This window comes from Sordaria macrospora, chromosome 7, assembly GCF_033870435.1.
Source record: "Sordaria macrospora chromosome 7, complete sequence".
Classification (NCBI taxonomy): Eukaryota; Fungi; Ascomycota; class Sordariomycetes; order Sordariales; family Sordariaceae; genus Sordaria; species Sordaria macrospora.
This window is the reverse complement of record NC_089377.1, coordinates 1,887,495-1,910,142: the sequence shown is the minus strand read 5'-3', so window position 1 is coordinate 1,910,142 and position 22,648 is coordinate 1,887,495. Positions and strand designations below refer to the sequence as shown.

The window sequence follows — 22,648 nt, the reverse complement described above, 5'->3', positions numbered from 1 at the left end:
TTGGTGCAGCATGTGAACTTGTGCCTTTGACGCGAAGATGTAATAGATGTGAACAAAAATCTTTTTTTTATCTACGTTGATCTGTAAATTTGTGCTTATTTGGGGGTATCAACAAAAAAACGAACGATGTATCCAAAGTCCAAAGAAGCGGCTTAAGTAACGTACGTCAAAGTCCTTCAAGAAGCAAGATGTCCAAAAAGAAAGTTAGACAAAAAAGCCCCATTACCGCTTACCACAGCTTTCTTCTCAAGCCATATCCTTTCTCCTTCTCCTCCTACTCCTCCTCTTTTCTCCATCCTTCTTTCCTCTTCACAATCTCCCATTCCTCATTCATTCAAGCCCCACCAACACCCCCGTCCTCCAAACTCTCATCCCACCCGCCCGTCTCCAACAGCCACCCGCCCACCCTTTCCTTAACGCCCCCAATCGTTTCTCCGAGCGCCTCATTCCACTGATCCTGCACCACCCTAACCTTCTCCTTCAAATCCTCCGTCAACCTCTGTCCTTCCTCCCCTCTCATCTGCTCCACCCTCGCCCCATCCCGTCCATCACTCTCCATCACCTTCGCCTTCGCACTAACACACGCCTCCTTAACCTCATGCAACAAACACAGCAGATTGGTCTGGCTCTCGATAAACTGATACGTGCTCTTCTCCGCATGCAGCAACAACGAAAACAGGTACTGCAGGGGATGTTCCACGTAGCTCGGGTTCTCGTCGTATTCTGAGGGTGGGATCTGGATCTGAAAACCTTCCAAACTGGGAGGGATATTATCGAGTAACCTTTTCAGGGGAGGGGCGATATCCCAAAACGCAGAAAGCTGCGCCTCCACTCCCCGAACGACCGTCTCCTCGACTACGTCGCGGAACAGCTGCGTGCGATGGAGGACTTCCTCGTGGTAAGCGAGCGCGCGCTTGGCGGCGTCTTCGGCGAAGAAAGTCGTAGCGCTCGCGATCTTGTCTTCTTGGTTATGTAAAAGGCGGTAGGGAGTTAGGACGACTTCGCGGTAGCGGTCGTTGCGATCCGACAGCAGATCGTACAGCGCGCGGTGCAGCGTTTCGCGCGCTTCGAAGATCCATTTCAGCAAAGTCAGTTTTTCTAAGAGTTCGGGCTGCTCGTCGCCTTCTTCTTGCGGCAGGTTGGGGTTGGAGGTGTGCGTTTCGTCGAAGAGGCGCGAGCGCAACGAGTCGAAGAGCTCAGTGGCTTTTGTGATGCGCGTTTGTAAGATCTCGTTGACGGGCACGACGACGGCGGTTTGGAAATTGTCGAAGTCGGCTTTTTCGAGGTCTTTGATGCGCTCCTTTTCGGCGCTGTTGGCGTCCGTTTCGATGGCCGCCGCGTCGGCGTAGCCGATTGCCCCGGAGGCGATTTCCGATTGTAGGTTTTGCCGCAGGGCGGCGCGCCGCTGTTTGGCGGCTTCGGCGGCGGAGGTGCGCGCGGCGGTGCTGGCTTGCGTGAATTTCGCTTTGATGGAGTCGATCTCAGTCATGTCGCTGATGATGCGCACGGAGCTGCGGGTCTGCGTGAGCTCCGGGTGGTTGTTGTTGACGGCTGGGTGGTGGCGTGGGTACGGGGGTGGGAGGGTCACCAGGCGAGAGACATCTAGGTGCGCTGGGTTAGGGGTGCTGGGGGTTGAGTAGTTGGATAATACTGAGTTGCGAGCTGATTGCTGTTGGGGTGCCGGCGTCGTTTGGTCTTGCTCATGCCACCCAACCTTCTCAGGGGGGTATTCGGAGTCGGAGCAGTGCTGGTTGTTACTCGGCCCAGCTGATGCGTCGTCAATCCATTGGAGAGCTTCTCGGGCCTCCTTGGGGACGCCCATGTACTTGGATTCCCTCTTTGATCGTTCCATCTTGGTTGATGGTGCGCCGCTGGAGTCCGCTTCCCACCATCGACTTGCCGGACGTCCTCGGGAGTCCTGCTCATCCACCGCATCGCTCACGCTCATGCTAAGGATGGGCGACAGCGAGGGCATGTAGTTCGAAGTCGGCCAGTTGTTGGCATTTGGCGTATTCCCGCTGCTCCCTGGCGTCATCGGCTGACTGGCACTCGAGGGCGTGATCGGCGTTTGGCCATGGCTATTGGCATTTCCACTGAAGACTGAGCCGATAGAACCGCGATGTGACCTGGGCTCCGAGGACTGCGGTGTGGTCAGGTCAATAACTCCGCTTGTAGCAGAGTTCGAGGATTCTCGTCGGTTGTGGGTGTCCATCGGTCGGAACAGGTCACGAGTGAGATCGAGGATCTCGGAGCCCATGGCCCCTATAGCCGCACCATATCTTTCCCTTCGTATCCTGGATTCACTGACAAAAAACTCGGCAAACAGGCGCACTCGCTCGGCATCACTCGATGCCGTCATTTCTTTCTGTGCAAAAGCGGTGAACCGGTCGATAGTTGCTTGCGTGAACTGCTCGTTAGTCTGGCTGATGACCGAGTGTCGTGTCAGATGAGTGGCGGGCACATGAGAAGTCGAAGACGCTCGGCTTCCCGTGGGTGGTGTCGGAAGAGCCTTTGGTGCGAGGGCCTGGTGGTCTTCGGTATACCGATGGGTTTCCGATGACAGTCCTGTCGGGGTTAGCTGGCCAGAGTGATTCTGATTCGAACCCATGGCCCGCGGTGTGGTACCCCTAGACTCGTGGCTGTTGTCCACCGACTCTCCTGTCCTGGGACCGTCACTCATTCGACTAGACCTCGGTGTCCCTCGGGTGATTGTCAACCGTCTCTGTAATCCACCCGAGCCTGGAACGACAATATCCGAAAGGTCCTGCGACCCATCCATCGAGTTACGGACGCTCCCTCTGGTCCGGCTTTCCGTCCTTCGCTCGCGGATTGACTTGTCGGTTCTCTGAGCATAAGTCCTAGCCAGCGAACCCATCGAAGCTTCTGAAGACGCTACTGATTGGGGATGTACACTGGAACTTGCAACACTGGAAGTTTCCGTTGCAGCAGGTACTCTGTTATCAGGAGACGGTGTTCGGGCTTGGGCCTGAGCATTCGACATAACCTCAGTATCCTGCCAGTTTGCTGGTGTAGGCGGAACAGGCCCCAAAGCAGTAACTCCACTGGGAGGTGGCCTGCGAGTGGGAGGTGACATGATGGGGTCACTTCCAGAAGGAAACCTCTGAACGCTTTGTGTGCTTTGGGATCGTGCTGAAGACGGCGGAGGGCCCGGTGGAGGAGGCGGAACTGCCATCGCAGAGTCCCATCGCACCTGAGATGACGACCGGGACCTGGCTGATGTCGGTGTAGCAACCGCAGGCGTTGATACTGCTCTTCGTGCCGCGGGGGCTAGACTTGGGGTTTGTTCTGGCTGGGGTATTTGCAACGTCAAAGGTCTCGGCGAGTTCGCGTTCCCATTCATAACCCGAGACATGAGCCCTTGGTGTCGGACTGGCGGATGAGCCTCTACGGGAGTGCTTGTCTGTTGTTCTCGTCGCCTGCTCAATGACGGAAACCCAAACCGCCTTTCTCGTGACGACTCTCTCGTGCCAGGCGGAGGTGGAAACGACGCAGTTGCAACGGGTGGCTCTGTCGGAGGCCGTTGAGCTGGCGGTGCCGGTGGTGGTGGAGCTCGGGCTGCCGAGATGTTTGCCCCGTGAGACGGCTCTAGTACCATACTCATCGGTCTTGCGCTGCGTGGAGGTGAATACGGGGGCGGAGGTGGAGGGGTTGCTAACATAGTCAGCATAGTCATGAGATCAACATTCTTTTGTTGGTTTACTTACCTTGAGGAGGCTCTAGATAAGGATGACCCTGTGGTGGTGGGAACTGCTGCATACGATCAGAACCGGGCCCTATGACCGGAGACGCAACCCATTCCTGAGGATTGTATGGTTGAATTGCGCTTAGAGGCGTCTGATGCGATGAGAAGGCGTGAGAAGACATGGACACGGCCGAGAGCGGTGTGTTGGCGTGATGGCCGTGATATCCCCCCAGTGATGCCGTTAAGAGGGGATTGAGGCCGGCGCGGAGGCGCGCCGTGGGATCTCGTGAGGAACTCATGGCCGAGGGTCGTCGAGAGATGTTCCTGATTTAGCTCGAACGGTACCACAACGTCCACACAAGGACCTGCGGGCTGACTGTAAACCCTTTTAGACCAAAAAACAACAACGGGATATCGGTAGTAGTGTTGGATGAGATGTCGACGGCGTGCCGGATGCCTATTGATCCCCAAAACCGTGCCTCGAACCCGCACCAAGCATAATCCTTCAAATTCGTCGTCACAACTCCATTCACACTCGGAAGCGGTCGGAACGTGGGGTCGCTGTTGTTTAGGGCCAGGCCATCACAGAACGATACCGCTTGCCAGAACAATGTTATTGACGGTATGGCAAAGGACCCCAATTAGAGCCTTGGGTCAACCTGTTTGATGAAGGCGCGGCTGAGGAAACAGCTGGGAGGTTGCATCCACCGCTTGCGCAAGTGGTAGATGAAGTGCAGTTCGTCGAGTTGGGCTGTATAAGCGGACCGCTGAAATGTTTGTGAGGAGGTGAAAGAAAGGGAGAGGTCGCCCCAGGCCGCGCCCTAGTGCGGCAACGCTCACACTACATAGATGTACTGTGTAGACTCGAACTCCATAGGCTAACCAGCACAAGAACCCCGGTCTGTAGGTCTCGCGAGCGGCGAGCTAGTTGTGTAGCATTGCCAATGCATAAAACGCGGGAGCCGGCCTCCCGTTTAAACTGGCCTAGACGACTGGTCGATCTTGGCAACTGGGAGGCCGGCCTTTCTCCAAGAAGAGGTGGTCTTCCGACATGGTGATACTGCTGGCCCCCTATAGCTCCCCGTCGTCTGTTATCACAGCTTCCAAGAGATGAAACCGTGATGTGTACGATGCCCGTCCATACCATGGTACCGACCACACATGCTTAATTGCGGATACAGTGAGGGTTGCAGACGGACGGGAACATGTGCACGGAAACGGTTGCAACTCTCGCTCTGGCCTCTCCTGCTGTCAATTAATAAGGTGGCCAACGCTATCCTCCAGTATCTCCTGACAGTTTGACACCGTCAAGGCTGCCTCTGTGCGTTTTCCCGACTACATGGTGTCCAGATGGGCAAATGGTTATATCTATGAGTAGCCCAACTCACGATAGGCACCAGAAAGCCCAGGCCTAAAAGGAGACGAATCCGGAAGTGGCCCCTGACTTGGGGGAGAAGATGGTGTGCCCGTGTTACTGTTGGCTAGGCACTGAGTCGTGCTACAGTCTACCCCGCGATGAATGGTGACAAGCTGATAGGCAGCCGGTAAAACATCAGAGAAGGTGCTGCCATGTTTGTACCGATATCGTTTCCCAAAGAGGTTGGGTGTGTGTGGTCAAGAGAGCAAGCAAAAGCTTCTAATGAAGCGGAGAGGAGTCCATCCCACAGCAACTCCGTAGTGTACGGTATCCCATGCAAATCATCGACCGAAAACTCCACCGGATATCGTTGCCCAGAGCTGAGTCTGAAAGTTCATGGCCAAACTATTCTTTTTTTCTCTTCTTCGGCCGAGATATGGAGGTTTTTGCATCACTCAAAAAGTCGAAAGTCCAGAACACAGCTCCGAGGCGATTGGAGAAATGAAAATGGCGTGTCCGAGCAATCTATTCTTGGATCAAGGGCGAAACTCCAAACTCCGTACTTTGTCCGTGATTCGTTGGATCCGTGATATGGTTGCCGGCGCTTAACCCCTTGCTGTTTTTGGAAAATGTGATTCGACAGCCTTTTCGAGAGAAGCTCTAAAGATGCATTAGCACCATGGACCCACTGGAGTGCCCCGTTGACGACCATGTTGAGGTAGCTTTCGTTAGACAATGATGTCGAAAATAGTCCCAAATCGATGTCGTCCTCGATCATCCGGATCATCCACGTGAAAAGATGTGGGTAACCGATCGATGGTGAATAGTGTTCAAGGGCCGGGAATATGAGTAGTGCACAGCATCATTGGCAGGTTGGTTTTTGTAGAGACTTTTTTGCCAAGCTATCATCAGACGATGGTTCTTCACACAACTTCAATCGGACGCAACACAGTGAACACAACAAAGACACTTGAAGATCCCAGCTAGCTCTTTCGGGCCCGTCTGTGAAACAGGCCCAGTCCATGTCTCTGTGATATCGATTCCAGGACCACGGACCTGACTCTGGATAGCGCATCCAGCCGGCCGCTCGTCAGACATGGAGGCGTCCAAGTGCCGAGCTGCAAGATGTGCGTGTTGATCATTAATGTCGAGCATGCTTGCACAGAGCAAATATTCCACAGGCAGTCCGCGAGATCTTGAAGGAATCGTTCTCTCAGATTTCGTGATGACTGAGGTTCACATGTTCTTTGGGCTTTGGAATCTTTGCCATGTTGTTGTCCCTCACGAATTCGGGAAACCCAGGAACAACACAATATGCCTATAAATAGCAGTGTTATCTGCATATCGATAGTGCTGATCGCCACAATGTTCCTGTCAGTGAATGATTGTGTGACATTTCTAGCATTGCGAGCTGACCGGGTTTGCGAAGAGAGAGTCGATTAGGTGCTGGGTAATGGCAGAATTACTAAGAGGAGGGAAATTTGTTAAAGGCATTTAGGCATGCCGACATGGTGATACTGGCGAGTTTGTCGGCGCCAGACCACAAGGTGAACATGCCAGTTCTTTATCTCCCGAATTTGATCGTTCCATCCATCGAGAGGTTGAATGGACGAGTACCTTGATTGGGAGATATAGAATGAACACTGGACTCCTCGATATCTCAGACATTCAACCTACCGTTTGTGCCTTGTTGACGAATCTGAATGATTCATGTTCATGACCAGCCATAGATATGTATCTCTTCAAGACATGGCGTTTGGAAAGATAGATCCCGAGACGTGGGAGCTGGTGTCGGTCTTGTCGAGAGTTGGCTCATCTTCGAAATGTGAACACTGGATGGAAGAGATTAATGATTGCGGTTTCACCGGAATCGATCGGGGTTTATATCTTCGAAGAGTGAGGTTGTTGACGATGTCCAGCGAGACGCATCGAACATGTCCAGAAACCGAGAGAAGACAAGGCTGGCCTTGTGTCCAATTGGCTGGACAGCTGCAAGGCACCAGCTGCAACGCTGCACAGCTCCACTGAGACACCTGCCAAGAGAGCGGTGCCTCAGCTCAGGCCCGACATTACCCCGCCGCGTGCTGGCATGGTGGTCATAGCTTTAAAGCATAGGTCAGCCTTACTGCCCTTGCTGTCCGCCCAAATGGAGCCGAGTCAGTTTTCTAGAGCTTTCTAAACAAAACTCCCCGACTTGCGACTCTTCCGTGTTTTGTTTTTCTTCTCCGGCGAACCTCGCCCATTTCACCTGGACACTACTTCTTGTTCTCTCCGATTGACGACAGCAACGACCATCAATACCCCAAACCGTTATTTGTTTGTGTTTTAAAAGGTAAGACCGCAATCCCTCTCTTTTCCGTCTTCCCTCAATCCCGCGCAACATATTGCATGGCCACACAAGCAAGCAAGCAATTGTGCCGACCGACACCGCAACACCGCGACACCACGGCTTTTATGATGATTGTTCAGCTGGCACCAGTCATAGGGTGACTTGTACTCCCTCCCTTGATGACAAACGCTGCGGTCTACCAGGACCATCTCTGATCAAAGCCTTTTCCACACCACTTTTTGCGCACATTAAAATGACGTTGTTTGCCAAAGCATTGCGCTAACCAGTGGTTCACAGATTCCCTTTTCCTAATTCTTAGTAGTACTTTGTCACCCCATCTACAACAACCGTCAAAATGGTTCTGCACAACCCCAACAACTGGCACTGGGTCAACAAGGATGCCACCCCATGGGCCAAGCAGTGGTTCGAGGATAATCTCACCAAGCTTGAGGCCAAGGAGGGAGATGTGACTGCCAAGATTAGCAAGATTATTAGCATGGATGGAGATGTCGATGTTGCGCAGCGCAAGGGAAAAGTGATCACCATTTTTGATGTCAAGTTAACCCTGGAGTACGCAGGTACGTTGATCCGTAATAGAATAGAGCCATCATCATTGCACCTTGAGAGAGACAAAAGATAGACTTGCCACTGCACCCGCTGCTGTTTGACGTGAAGAAAATTGAAGGACCGCGGGCTAAAACTCCGTTTCGCATGTAGGCTCCACTGCCACCGACGACGATGTCTCGGGCACCATTACCGTTCCCGAGGTGTCCCATGAGCTGGAGGAGGACGAGTTCGTGTTCGATATTGATATCTACTCGGATGCCAACGAGAAGAGGCCCGTCAAGGACCTTGTGCGCAACAAGCTTGTTCCCCAGCTCCGCAAGGAGTTCCTGAAGCTCTCCCCGGCCCTCATCGCCGAGCACGGCAAGGATATCCAGCATGCTCCCGGTTCCAACCCCTCGAGCGGCTTCTCCACCCCCAAGTTCGTTCCTCAGGCTTCCACCTCGAGCGCGCCCGCCGGCACCTCCACCCAGACCAGCAGCGACGGCACCGTCAAGGTCAACACCACTACTGTCACCGATAACGAGGAGTTCCGCACCACCGCTGAGGAGCTCTACCAGACCTTCACCGACGCCGGCCGTATCGCCGCTTTCACTCGCGCTCCTCCCAAGGTCTGGGAGGGTGCCAAGGCGGGCGGCAAGTTCGAGCTTTTTGGCGGAAACGTGGTCGGCGAGTTCGTTGAGCTTCAGGAACCACTCAAGATTGTCCAGAAGTGGCGTCTTCAGCAGTGGCCCGCCGGTCACTTCTCGACCCTGAAGATCGAGTTCGACCAGAACGATGTTGACAAGGTCACTGTTATGCGTGTCGAGTGGACCGGCGTCCCCGTCGGCCAGGAGGAGGTTACCAAGAACAACTGGCTTGAGTACTACGTCCGCAGCATCAAGAGGACTTTTGGGTAAGTTTGGGTCTCTCCTGTTCTTGTCCATGCGTTGTAAGGTGCACTAACACGGAACGTCACACACAGCTTCGGAACTATTCTCTAAATCAGTCGTACACGATATAAAACAACATGCATACACACAATCTTGAACGAATGGGACCAAATATGAATGACACGGCGTTTGCGGCGAAGCGAGTGGTTAGTGGGTGGGTAGATTGGTCGAACGGTCGGTTGGTTGGTTGGGATTGGCATCGGTCATGGCATACTAGAGCAACTTCTTTGTGAACACAAACGGAAAGATTATATTATGCATTCCTCGATGAGCATATCGCCAGCGACAACTACGAAGATCAAAGTCGATTTGACATGCGAGAGAGCACGGCGATTTCGACGACAATGATAACAATAACATATCACCTCGATATAAGCGAAAGTTGACTTTGGTTTTGCGGGTTAAACCGCATGGTACATGGCGAACAAGTGCATGAAAAGAACCCGCAAAATTGCCAGCAGATGCATCGGCATGAAGAATCGACGTTGATCATCATATTCCCCATTGGTACCTTGTGGATGTTTTCGCTCTGATATAAGACTGGTAATCCTCTCTAATCCATTGCTGGGCACCCACATTGCGAGATGGTTCTGTCTCAAAGGTAGGTGGGAGTGTAAGGTTTGGGACAGTTTAGGATAGATCTCGTCCAATATGATGGGAGGAAAAATCTAACAAATGAACAAACAAGCATTAGATTGTATGTTGTCGATGACCGGTTTTCGGTGAAGTTTCTCTCCGGCTCCGAACTTCTAACCTTGCCTGCCTTGGGCAGTAAAAGACAATAAATGAAACAAGGAATTGAAATCATGACCCTATTCCGCCCAGGTCTAGTTTCCCGTTCTAGTTGCGATAAGTGCTTAACAATTTGATCATATGTTATAACCTCTTCCCGTTAATGTACCAACAGCAATTGGCCATGATGACGTTTTCTGAAGATTATGTATATCCATGGTATCGGAATGATCGATCATTTCAATGCCAACATGTTCTAGTATGCACTTATCTCCAGCTTTTCAGAAGTTGTTCATGTTACCTTATGGATGAAAGGAACTTTGTTTTCATTGGTGGATGTCAACATCCAAGCACCAAGCTATTAAATGAAAGCTTGGAATGACAACTGAAGTCTACCTGATTCACCCAACCTATACAAGAACAACACACCAACCATCACACTCATTTTCTAGTAAACACAAACAACTACAAAGATGGCGCCAAACTACAAGATTGCTCTCATCCAGTTTCAACCAAAGGTATGTAGTGGTGTCGAAGTCCCCTTTTTACGCCGAATATCTCGAACGAGACGGGAACATCAATGATATCACCACTCCACTTCCCCGAGATGCTCAGTCAACCCCAACCCTTCATGCTTGCATAACCATATCACCACCGTAAACAAAACCGCATGACACCACAGCTTCACGACTGTACAATTTTAAATACACAATACGGAACTGATACAACGATAGGACGTGGCCGTTGAGGAGAACTTCAAAAAAGCAGAGTCCTACATCCGCAAGGCCGCCTCCAACGGCGCCCACCTCGCCGTGCTCCCGGAGTACCACCTGACAGCCTGGTGTCCCGAGCACCCGTCCTTCGTCGCAGCATGCGCCGAATCCTCCGCCGACAACAGCTACCTAGCTCGGTACCAGTCTCTGGCACGTGAGCTCAACATCAACATCGTGCCCGGAACCATCTGCGAAGTCCACCCCGCTTCTTCATCATCTTCTACTTCCCAGGATAAGGATAAGGAAACCTCGGCAGGCGAAGGCGATGACGGCGACAGCAGCGAAGGCAAGCAAGAGCCCGCGACCTGGCGCGGCCAGCCCATCGAGATCCGCAACATGGCCTACTGGATCTCCGCCACCACGGGCTCCCTCGCCGGTTCCTACCAGAAGATGAACCTCTGGCACCCCGAGCGGCCGCACCTAACAGCGGGGGACATCAAGCGCCACAAGCCGCATCTGGCCTTCGACACACCCCTCACAAAACCCGGCCCAAACGGAACCCAGGTACCAATTCGAGCCGGTTTGTTGATTTGCTGGGACCTCGCCTTCCCCGAGGGTTTCAGGGCATTGATCGCCGACGGCGCCGATATCATCGTCGTGCCTTCATACTGGTGGGTTACAGACGTGGACGAGCAGGCGAGGAAGATCAACAGGGATGCGGAGAAGATCTTTCTGGAGAGCGTGTGTGTCACAAGGGCGTGCGAGAACACGGCGGCGATTGTGTTTTGTAATGCCGGCGGGATGAGCCAGGTTGCGTTGCCGCTTAAGGGCGTGTTGCCGCCTGTTGCGCTTGGTGGTGAAGAGGATGAAGAAGAGGGCCAAGAGGGTATTGCGACTGCTGTGGGAGGGATGAAGGGAGGAGTGATGGGCGCCGAGATGGAGGAGATGCAGACTGTTGATGTGGACTTTGATGTGTTGAGGGTGGCGGAGGAGAATTATAAGGTGAGGATGGATATGGGTGGGAAGGGATGGCATTATGGGTATACCCTTTGGAGGAATGGTGAGGGGGAGAAGAAGGAGTAGTGGTGGACTGGAGTGAATGGTGATTGTGTGTGAAGGAAGATCTCGCACAACATTTTGATGGCTTGTCCTCAGCTTCATGTTTTTGTACAGTTGTTTCGACGTCTCGAGTGAGTCGGCCTGACATCTTCCAGCGTCAGTGACGTTCCATTCTCGATCTTAGGAAGAAGCATCGTCCGAAGCATCTGCGTTTGCATTCTTATTGCCCTACGTCATTCGAACCACCTTCATCCCATTCTTGTACTCCCACATTTCAGCCTCATCAATGCAGCCTTTTCAAAGTCCCGTCGTCGTTTCTATGCTGCGTGATCTTCCTTTTGCTGGGAGTACTTGTCATTCCCGAGCATCCTTTGTGTAAGGCCCGTTGCCTTATCTTGCACTTGTACGGCCACATTGGCTCTTTCTGGAAGGATTGCACACCGCTTGAAACGCCAAATTATCGGAGAAGGCTCGTCTTGTGGGATGGAAGATAAACCTAGACCAGCACGTGAATACGAAATAGGAAGGAAAGCTGTATCTGTATCAAGTGGAGGTGGAACGGGCCGGGAGGCAGGAGGTACGGTGCAGTCACGGGCCTCAAGAGCCTCCTTAGCTCCTTCCTCCATTGTCTTCCTCATTTGCACCACGAGCGAACCCACAAGATTCCTTTCCGAGGTATCTCTTTATTCTGAGCTCCTTGGGCCGTTACCAGAAGAGGACACAAGCAAGTCCAGTGCTCGTCAAAACCAACCACCAGCCTTTTGTCCACATTACTTCCCCCCACATTATCTCGTCGCAAACCCGGCGCAAGTCGAGTCAACGTCTATTTTGCGGAGCAGATACGTATTCACCGAGGGACGAAAACTGCCTTCTTCCAATTACCGCTGTCTCCTGAAACACTTGGAAAGCCAGAGGTATGTCTAAACCCACGCACAACCAACGCAAAAACCCCTTGCAATATCCAACTTCCATCACCGCTATCGCGTTTCAATACGCAATCAGAGCTAAAACTAGTCCTTTATTGAAGGAAGCGTCAAACAGTCGTAAAAAGGGAAGGTCGTATCTCCCATTGTCGGGCTACTATCTTCTTCCTCTTGTTTGCGCGCATCAAACCACACATCTGCCAACAACAGTGTCACGACTCTCTGGTCTACCAACGACCTGCCAGCACAACGTGTCAGTGACCAAGTTACAAACTCTCGTGGACATCAAGCGCGAGCCTCATTGCTCCGACCACAATCAATAGGCGACGTAAGCTCAATTTTCCCGACACCTTAAAGTCCTCCTCTGCGACACAACCCACGTTCGCCCTTCCAACCTTTTTGCGACTGGATCCCCGCTTGGACTCACCACTCCATCACTCGTTAACTTCCACAATACAACCATGGTCAAAGAAGAGGTCTTCAACGTCGAGGATAACCCGTACAGTCGGGTTACTCCTGAGCATCTGCCTGAGTGTCTCAACGCCAAGACGAAGCAGCTTGAGCTGGCCAAGGCCATGGCCAACGTCTTCAGCGAACAAGGCGCCAAAGCAACAGATGCCACCTTTTGCAAGCACCAGGGAGTTGACAGCAAGACTGTCTTCGTTTCCATGAACGAAGGAACCGACATCGTCATCCAGTTCCGCCTCCGCTCTCTCGACACCACGCCCTTTGAGCGCGCCAGAAGCTGCCCCGGATTCGACCGATACGTCCCCAACATCCGCCTGGTCGCCGTCATCACCGACCCGCTAGACTTCAACAAGAAGTCCTGGATCTACGCATCCAACCGCATTGTTGGCAAAACCTGGACCCAGGTTGTCCAGGAGCAGGGCGTCCACATTCTCCCCAAGCTATGCAACTCGCTCGGTCGCGCCCTGGCCCAAGGCTACATCCAGGACAAGAGCCATGAAGCCGTCGTGACACGGGTGCTTCCTTTTCTGATCCCTTTCTTGTTCACCCTCGAACCTGAGATGAAGCCCTACAGATCCCTGGCCATGGAGATTTTGCGTCACCAAGACAAGATCAGCGAACTTCCCCTGTTCATGGCCCATTCCGACCTCTGGGCCGGTAACCTCATTGTCGACCCCGATACCCACGAGGTCATGGGCATCGTTGACTGGGAGGATTCGTTCCCTCTGCCTTTCGGCATCGGCCTGCACCGTATCCAGATGGTCGCCGGCGAGGACTTCAACTCCAACTGGCAAATTCCCAACAACTTTGAGGAGTCTGAGAGAGCCTTTTGGGCTGGAGTCATGGAGGGAAGCCCCGAGCACCGCCAGAAAGAGTTTCAGGAGAAAGCCCACATCATCGACCTTGCTGTCAAGATGGGCGCTCTGACGGCCGGCTTCGTCTACCAGTATGACGATAAAGGACACCTGACCCTCAAGCGTGACCCCAAGACCGGCAGTCCTCTCGTCAACGGCACTTTGCCCTTCTTGTTGAGTTACGAGATTCCTTTCGGCCGCGGAAGCGAAAAGGGTCCATACCCCGAGAGAATTGAGTGGCCCTTTGAGGGAGACGAACAACGCCAGTACAAGTGGATTTGCGAGTTGCACGAGGTGGGCCGTCCCCTTTCGGTCAAGAAGCCTTCTGTGTAAGGTTCGACAGCTTCAACTTAACTTCTCTTCTTGGGAGTCTAGATCATCATATTGCATCATCTATGGACATGGGTTGCCGGAGTTGGGTGAGGCAGGCAATTTGTTCGACTGGGGTATCTCGGACATGGTGTTAGGTGAGGTGGATCTTGGAGCATATCGGGAGTTGTTTTTTTCCTGGCTTTTTCATCTCATCGCATGTATCATCTTTTGGCTTGGTTCTCTCGCCCGAGACACGGTCGATGTTACATTCAGACATACCCCCGTCATCTAGCAGACATATGGGACTCGAATCACTTTTTTAGGGACAGATTCGATGATTTGCTGGTCAAGTCTTTTTTCATTTCATCAGTAGTCATTGTACTTACACAGGCACTTAGCTTTTCTGTTATACCAATGTAGTGCCTTGAGCTACCATATTTCCTGATTTCTGTATCGTGCAAAGTCTCCTCTCATTAGGTGTTGCTGCAAGGGGAAAAAAAAAACCTACGCCGTTCAGTACATAGAAATAGCTTTCTATAGGAAAAAAAGCCATCAATCCTTGCAGTATGGCTGCAAACTCCTAGGACGAAGTTGCTAAGGCAAGACCGCCAGCGGCTGGTTCCAACCCAACAAAAAAAGACTGTTGAACTTTGTCTCTCTTGCACAGAATCATAATGAGCAGTTGACTGATACTAAGTCTCCTCTAAGCTATACATGAAGACAAAGATGGAATATTTACGTGGCGATCGATCATAGACTTTCATGGTGTCCTCGTCATCGTTGTTGAAGGCCCATTTCGTTCGACAAACCCTAACCCGTGCTTCGAGAATGTTTACACCCCGTTTCTGGAATCCGCCATTCCGAGACACCCACCCGCTCTAGCACCGGCAACAGCGCTGCGTTTACAGTGGCTTCAGGCGCTTCAGGCGCTTCTTCACTTACCTCTATGGAACGATAACGACCTGGAACAATTGGCACCATGGAACCCTGAACTCAAGAGCATCTTCATCGCCCAAGCGAGCATTTCCCATCATGTCAACACCAACAAATCTATACTAGAACCACCGAGGTTTAGGTTGCAGAGTCCAGATGGATCATCAATCACCAGCCACTTACGGGCGTCTGCTTGCTTGTTGATCCTGTTGTCCGCTAGCGGGTTTAGACCGTCATAGTGTGGGGTTCGGGCTGCAGTGAGACGGTCGGTTGCAACGATGATACTCTCATCCTCAGCTTCATTCAGCTGTCTTTAACGTTGACAACCTAGGACAGAAGGGCAAACAAACCTTCATCGGTCGATCCGTCAAGTTTTGCTTCCTCAAAAGAAGCCCACAATGGAGCCCCTCGCCCAGAAGTTAGACCACCTATCCATCACCTCCCAACCCTCCCACCCATCAACCTCCTCGTCCTCCTCCTCCTTATCGTCCATCCCAGCATGGATCCTCTCATGCTTTGCCGCCAGAGACCGAGCAGCTTTTGCCGCAGCCGACAACAAACATGAAAACCACGATGACCAAATGGAAATCGATTCTCACCCATACCATCCTCCTTCGCTCCCCAAAAACACCGTCTTCAACCACTCCTCATCCGGATCTTCCACCGAATTCACAGACGCCGTCTGGGGCCGCGTCTTCAACCACCGCCGCGATTACTCCCTCACCCCGCACGTACACGCCGTCGTCCGTCCGCGCTCCGTCGCCGAAGTAATAGCCGCCGTTTCCTACGCCAAGGTCACAGGCAAGCGCGTAAGTGTGCGAAGCGGCGGCCACAGTTGGGCGGCGTGGAGCGTGAGGGGGGATGCGGTGTTGGTTGATTTATGTGAGTTGGGGTTGTCGGATGGGCTTCCTTCTTTAAGAGAGGGACATGGACATCATGGGCATCATGGTGCGTATGGGCAGACGGAGGAGTTGGTGAAGGATGCGGACCAAAGAGGACCGGCGGAGGCGTGTGTTTGGTATGATGAAGAGTCGGAAGTGGTGGCGTGTCCGCCGGCGATGACGGGAAGGGAACTTAATGATTTCTTGGCCGAAAAGGGGAGGATGTTTGCGGGAGGACATTGCCCTGATGTTGGGCTGGGAGGGTTTTTGTTGCAAGGGGGGATGGGGTGGAATTGTAAGGTGAGTTTTTGCAACTGGACGGAAGTTATGGATATGAGGAAGCGTTTTCTTTCCGCCGGAAGGAAAAACAAAGGGGGATGAAGGGTAAAGGATGCTGACATGAATCCTGAAAAACACAGAACTGGGGCTGGGCATGTGAATCCGTCATCAGCATGGAAGTCGTGACAGCCGACGGTCAACACTTGCTCATCAACAACGACTCCCACCCGGATCTCTTCTGGGCCGCACGCGGAGCAGGTCCCGGATTCCCAGCCATCGTCACTCGCTTTTACCTCCTCACTCGACCGCTTATGGAGATGTACCAGAGCTTGTACTTCTACCCCGTCTCTCTCTTCAAGAAAGTTCTTCAGTGGGAAATCAACGTATGTCTGATCTCCTCTTCCTCACCTCACCTCCTACCATTCCACTTAGACATACTCACTAACACCAAAACCCAGATCGCACCAACCTGCGACCCAGGCATGGAAATAGTCTGCGTCTCCACGCACCTGCGTTCCAATCCCAATCCAACCGACACCAACCCCAACTCCAACCCCAGCCCCGAGCCAAAAGACTACGACCCCGAGCCCACCATCCTCGCCTCCTTCACCCTCTTCACCACCTCCCGCTCCGCCGCCCTCGCCGCCCTGCAACCCATCCACGACCTGCACCCGCCCGGAACCAAACACCTGATTTTCTGCCAACCCACCTCCTTAACGCAAGAATACACCCAACAATTGCTAGCCAACCCTGAGGGACACAGGTATTGCTCTGATAACGCTTATATCGCTAGTGACCTGTCGTCATCATCGCCGACTACTTCACCCCCGTCCGAACTTTCCGAGGTTTTTGGAGCGTCTTCTTCCGGCTTTCATGATCATGAACAAGGGGCAGCGGCATTATCCGTCCCCGACGTCCTCGAAAAGGCATTCACAACCCTCCCAACAGTGCAATCCAGCGCGCTGTGGTTCTCTATGAACCCCCGCTCTCGCCATCCCCTCCTCGATCCACAAGGACAGCCAATGGCCCTATCCATGCAGTCGGATCATTACTTTGCCGTATACACCGTTTGGTCGGACCCGCGAGATGATGAGCGGTGTACCGGGTGGGTTAAGGATGTTTTTAAGGGTCTTGTTGAGAAAAGAGAGGCGGTGTTGGTGGGGAGTTACTTGGGCGATGCAGATTTCCGGGTGAGGAGGGCGAGGTTTTGGAGTGATGAGTGTGCGAAACGACTAAAGGAGGTTAGGAAGGTGTGGGATGGGGAGGGGAGGATGGGTGGGTTTTGTGAGGATAAGGAGGGGAATGATAGGGTGATGGACAATGGGGAGGGGTGGGTTTGAGGTTGAAGGTTTGATTGATTCGTATCATAATTTTGACGGCCTCGAAAGTTGAGAAGCGCTTCCCGTCTGAACGTATTTATGGTCAATGTCCATATAGCTCGAATAACCCAAAACATACACACACCAACGTCCAACCAACCACCAGCCTAGCGCATATCATGTCGTCAATCCATGCTTTATCATGATACCCTACATGTACTGACCCTGACCGTATGAACGCTTTTGTCATGCAAAATCATGAAAACAATTCTCACTACTCCGGCTCCTTTGCAAAGAAAAGAGATAAACCAAGTGAAAGGACAAAAAGAAAACTTGCAAACCTAAAATCCGCAACCACGCTGACTTAAAACCTTCCGCTATTCCTCCAATTCCGTGCTTATGTGATACACATCCTTCCAATCCATTCATGCCCTAGCCTCCGTAATCGTCATCATAAACACCAAATACCATACTGTACCATACCATAACCTCCTTTCACATCCATCAAACACCCCATCTCTTCGCAATCGCACCCATGATCCCCACCCCAAAGAGCTCAGCGTTCGTGGTGAAAGGTCCATCCGTCTCTTCATGCAAAGCACCTCTGGTGACAGGAGCATCATTCGTTGTTCCCTCGCGCAAAGCACTTCCAGACGCGGTGGAAGGCCCCTCATCAGCTCTCTCACGCAATGCATTTGTCGACGCTAGCGGACTGGCATAAGGGTCAGGTTCACTCTAATATTCCTCCTCCTCCTCCGAGTCCGAATCAGCATCCGGCACCAGCGCCCGATACCGTCTACTCGCCAGATCCTCCTCCAGTCCACCATCGCTCTCAGGATCAACATACCCCTCGCCACCCACCAACGATAGCGCCACAGGCAAGAAGACCAGCGCGTGTGTAGCAGCGAAGAGGACCAAAGCGACCCAGATCCTGAAATAGTAAATCTCAAAGATCTTGCTACGGGTGAAACCGAGCACAAAGACGCCGAGCAGCTTGGTAACCGTGATTCCGGAGAACACGGAACCACCAACGTTGCAGAGAGCAGTCCATGCTCGCGCGTCGCGGCCTCGGAAGCGGTTCTTGGCGCGCTCCATGAAGGTACGAGAGGGGAACATGAAGGCGCGGGCAATGTGGGCGCAGAACTCGACGGCGATACCGACGCAGATGATGAGGTTGACGAGGGAGACGGCGTTGAGCGAGACGCCCATGACGGCCATGGCGCCGATGATGTCGACGATGGCCATGACGACGGTGAAGGTGACAACCGCTGCTGTGACCAGGGAGCCAAGCAGGACTGAGGCGACAATGAAGATAATGCCGACGGCGGAGCCGAGGAGAGCGCCGGTGAGCGAGACGATGGAGGCGTACTGGTCGAAGAAGACGTAGAAGACGCTGTAGGGGAAAACGTCTAGGCCAGTTTCGGCGCTGATCTCGTTGGCGATACGGCGGGCAGAGGCGTAAGCGTTGATGAAGTCCTCTTGGCTGCGGAGCGGGGTGTGGCTTGTGCGGAAGTGACTGGCCGGAATGGTGTCCCTTTCCGAATCAACCAAGACAGCAGAGCCATAGGAGGACTGCCCGCCCAAGGGACAATCTTCGCTTGTGGGCGCAGCAAGGAACTTCTTCAAGTAGTAAACGAACTCGTCACCTTCGGGCATGCCCGAAAGAGTGATATTCCACGCCGGAGTTCGGTTTGCGAAGCAGGGTCTCCGACGCTCCATGCAGCACCTCTCATTCTCGGGGTTAAGCCACTGGAAGAAATCATCAATCCAGCTGGCAGTGGGAGTCGAAATGTAAGAGACTTCAGTCCGCTTTCTTTCTTGTTCTAAAATGTTCGGAAGCGACATCTGATCACAGGTGGTATACCGGGCGCAGACCTTCTGCTGTTGCACCCGGTCAGTGGCATTGAACTCCCTGGTAACAAAATAGACGGGAGGGCCAGTGTTGAGGTACTCGTAGAGATCGTTGAAGTAGGGGATCAAGTAGGAATCATCCGGGATGGCAACACGTTGATCGAGACCCAGCTTAACCTCAGGAATCAGAGCAACTCCGGCAGCGAACACGCCCAAGAAGATCATGACAATGACAGCCTTCGTCTTCTTTCCCAACAACCGAGGGGCGTAGGTCTTGCGAATGAACTGCTGAAGATAACTTTCCTCAGGAGCCTCGAGGTAGACCGGGGCCTGACCCGTACCATTGTTGGTCAGATGAACTCTAGCAGACTTGATTTGGATGCAAGGGAAGCAGTCCGCGCGAGAATCCTCAACGCGGATCTGGTTCAGCGTCAGCACCGAGACAAACATAGTCACTTGAAGAATGGCGTTAATGAAGACAGCTCCAGCCGCATAGATGGCGAAGTTCCTCACTGCGGGCATGCCGACAAAGGCACCGAGCGCAAAGGACGCAGTTTCCGTCAAGGCTGAGAAGAGGATGGAGGGACCCATTCGTCCCAAGGCCCTGGAAATCCGTGCCTCGACCATTTCATCAGGATGGCTGACGTTGACACGCTCAAACTCATGAACGATCAAGAAGATGTTGTCCACACCGACAGCAAGAACGATGAACGGGATGACATCGACGATGATCAGGGTAGCCCGTAGACCAGCCCAGGAGAAGAGACCAATCGAGGCAGTGATGGACATGAGAACGATGACGATGCCCACAACACCAAGCGTGAACTTGGACTCGACCAGCGAAACAGCCGGGTTGCGGATCAAGTCCTTCAAGGACAGAGTGGTGGAACCAAGAGCGATCGAAGCGTACAAGAACATGATGATGTAGCTGATGACAATGATCTTGGCATCGGTGTTGGTGGACTTGTTTAGTTCTTCCTCAAGACTGATCTCGGTAGAGAAGGAAAGGCGGAGACCGCGCTCTTTGGCCTCGTTTTGCAACCCCAACAGTCGGTTCTTGAGCGACACTTCCCAATCCATGGCACGGTCGACTTCGGGAGAGTCCTCAGGAGGGTTGATCAACACCCAGGTAACGGTCATGGCTGAAGCTTCCGCAACATCACCATCCTCTGGGTATCCGCCAAGAATCATGCTAGGGTCAAGAGGTTGTCCATACGCAGGGCGGCACTCAACAGGCGATGCCGCGCAGGTCCTCAAAGTGCTCTTCCAGCTCTCCGGATCAACAGAGTCGGGATCATCTTGGAAGTAAGCAGCGACTGACTGAACAACGCAAGCATCACCGGTGGGCTTGAGGCACAGATCCTGGAAACTGCTTCCATAGTTGGCACCCTTAAGCGCCGCAATGCTCTTCTCAACATCCATCCACCAGAGGAGAGTATCACGGCTCAGGACGGGTCCAGGACCAGAGGGGTTGGTATCGTTCACGAGGAAGACCTTTTCTGCACGGTAAAAAGCGCCAAAGTGAGAGTCAAAGAAGGCCTTCTCCTCAGCCGCTGGCGAAGTTGGGCTCACCCACAGACGGGCCGGGTTCTTCTCAAGCTCAAAGTGGAACCAGCCAATGCTGAGGATGCTAGCAATCAGGATGCTGGTGACAATGGTGATGGCCGGGAATGTGGCCGCGAGGTACCCCAGCTTGCTGAAAGCAGAATCACACCATGTGTTGATGATGTATGTCTTTTGGGGACGGTCAATCATGGCTCCATTCTGCGTCAAGTCTCCTTCATCCTCATCGTCGCTGGGTGCCGCATCGGTAAGAAGACGGAGTCTTTCACTTCTGCGCTTAGCGTGTCTCTTCCAGGCAATGTGGCCAACCACCGCAGCAATGGAGGTAAATAAGATGACACTGTAAGTCAAGATCGAAGCAAACGACAGGCACGGTAGGGCGCCAACATGGCAAGACCCAGCCTTCTCGACCTCCGGAAGCGTGGGGCAGACCTCCGGGCAGTCGACACAGGCACAGCGGAAGTTCGGGTCCTCGTCATTGCATTTCTTGGGCTTCATGGGCAGCGGCTTCGTGCCGGGTTCTTCATATTCGACGGGGAAGTTGATCTGGAAAGGCGAGCCACCGAAGCGTTCCGTGCCGAGGAACTTGAGCAGTTGCGTGTAGTTCTTGGCACCTCCGCCTATCAAGTCCATGGCCCTCGAGTTTGTAGGACCGAACTTGACGTCCTTGCAGCTGCTGTAGAAGCCGGTTCCATATTCTTCAGAAATCAACTGGTCCAACTCTGTTACTAGTGTCTTGCCGTTCTTTTCAAGCGTCTTGGTGACATTGATGAATAGCGACTGGTCGGGAGAGCAGGTAAAGGTGCAGAACATGTTGAAGAAGTTGTCTTTGCACGCCGGGCAAGACGATATTATCTGGTTCGCCGTCGACAGGGAGGACTTTAGGGAGTCAACCTGTAGGAAGAGTCAGTCTCGGCATCTTGCATAGTTGACTTTGACCAGTCGAAAGAGTGTTTACCTGTTCAGCCAGACAGCACACCGGCCCTGTATTCCACTTGGGGCCACAGAGATCAACCAGCTGTTGACGGAGATAGTCGTCTGGCTCTTCAGCCAAGCCATTGTCAACACAGGGCAACTGGCTTCCAAAGAGACTCTTGGATCCGCAGTGGCCTCTGATGGCGCATCGTCCGGCCTCGTGCTTTGGCGTATAGATATCCGCTGTGACACTTCCCAGACCCGATAATAGAAGCCCGCCGCTGGCCGCGACTAGCGTGGATAGCTTTGTCATGATGACGCGTCAATCCAGGCAGGACGTCTTTGGTGTAGTTGACGTTGCCGTTGCCGCTCGGCGGCTTGGGTGCGAATGGGAAGATCCCGTTCAAAACAATGCGATCGAGGTTCTTCCTGGGAGATTGATGCAGTATGTATCAGGCCGCGTATGATATCGTACCAACAGTCTTGGTCAAATCGGTGATAGATACGGTTCTCGAATTTACTTGGGAAGATGGCTCGTAGACCTCAACTTGTGGTTGTCGACCGTCGATTGTGAAACTATCACTGATGACCAGTGGGTAGAGAGAGAGAGAGGACGTGGTCCGGACAAGAATAGAATGGTGGACCTCAATGTCGATGATGATAGCGGAGCACTTTTATTTTCCGATTAATTGATATTGGGAGTTGGAGATGGGCAACCGGAACCAGAACTGGAAACGGAAACTGGAAGTTGGTGAGACGCAGGGCACTCACTGGAAGCTCCCGCGCGCGCGCTCTGATTCTTCCCTTTCAGTTGGTGCCTGCCAGTGCTGCTGTGCCCGTTGTTCGTGGCCTCCGTTTGGCTGTTGCATGCGTCATCAAGCAGCTAAGACCGCCCTGTTGATCTGATTGGCTGTTTCGGACTGGGGCCAAAAGGCGGGAGGAGAAACTGACGAGACAAGAC

At 52.9% G+C, this 22,648-nt stretch overlaps 6 protein-coding genes across 6 annotated transcripts; 4 read left to right on the top strand and 2 right to left on the bottom strand.

Annotated features, from left to right (window-relative positions):
- Positions 1-334: 334 nt before the first annotated feature.
- On the bottom strand, positions 335-4,161 carry SMAC4_00670 (uncharacterized protein; the record flags this gene model as incomplete). Its single annotated transcript, XM_066089468.1, has 2 exons — positions 3,726-4,161; positions 335-3,672 (listed from the first exon to the last, which is right to left on the bottom strand). The coding sequence occupies exons 1-2, from the start codon at positions 4,000-4,002 to the stop codon at positions 335-337; spliced, it is 3,615 nt and encodes a 1,204-aa protein (XP_065947746.1). The 5' UTR covers positions 4,003-4,161.
- Positions 4,162-7,689: 3,528 nt separating this feature from the next.
- SMAC4_00671 (uncharacterized protein) lies at positions 7,690-9,240 on the top strand. The gene is made up of 3 exons (XM_003349735.2): positions 7,690-7,967; positions 8,107-8,848; positions 8,918-9,240. The coding sequence occupies exons 1-3, from the start codon at positions 7,745-7,747 to the stop codon at positions 8,934-8,936; spliced, it is 984 nt and encodes a 327-aa protein (XP_003349783.1). The 5' UTR covers positions 7,690-7,744; the 3' UTR covers positions 8,937-9,240.
- A 717-nt stretch (positions 9,241-9,957) lies between these two features.
- SMAC4_00672 (uncharacterized protein) lies at positions 9,958-12,721 on the top strand. Its single transcript, XM_003349736.2, has 2 exons — positions 9,958-10,135; positions 10,352-12,721. The coding sequence occupies exons 1-2, from the start codon at positions 10,091-10,093 to the stop codon at positions 11,411-11,413; spliced, it is 1,107 nt and encodes a 368-aa protein (XP_003349784.1). The 5' UTR covers positions 9,958-10,090; the 3' UTR covers positions 11,414-12,721.
- Positions 12,722-12,768: 47 nt separating this feature from the next.
- Positions 12,769-14,447, top strand: SMAC4_00674 (uncharacterized protein). Its single transcript, XM_003349737.2, has one exon. It carries the CDS (start codon positions 12,774-12,776, stop codon positions 13,965-13,967), a length of 1,194 nt encoding a protein of 397 aa, XP_003349785.2. The 5' UTR covers positions 12,769-12,773; the 3' UTR covers positions 13,968-14,447.
- Positions 14,448-15,277: 830 nt separating this feature from the next.
- Positions 15,278-18,040, top strand: SMAC4_00675 (uncharacterized protein; the record flags this gene model as incomplete). Its single annotated transcript, XM_024655928.2, has 3 exons — positions 15,278-16,060; positions 16,180-16,422; positions 16,498-18,040. The coding sequence occupies 3 exons, from the start codon at positions 15,278-15,280 to the stop codon at positions 17,377-17,379; spliced, it is 1,908 nt and encodes a 635-aa protein (XP_024511054.1). The 3' UTR covers positions 17,380-18,040.
- Positions 18,041-18,093: 53 nt separating this feature from the next.
- Positions 18,094-22,411, bottom strand: SMAC4_00676 (uncharacterized protein; the record flags this gene model as incomplete). The annotated part of the gene is made up of 2 exons (XM_003349740.2): positions 21,731-22,411; positions 18,094-21,666 (listed from the first exon to the last, which is right to left on the bottom strand). Exons 1-2 carry the CDS (start codon positions 21,998-22,000, stop codon positions 18,094-18,096), a joined length of 3,843 nt encoding a protein of 1,280 aa, XP_003349788.1. The 5' UTR covers positions 22,001-22,411.
- Between the last annotated feature and the right edge of the window lie 237 nt (positions 22,412-22,648).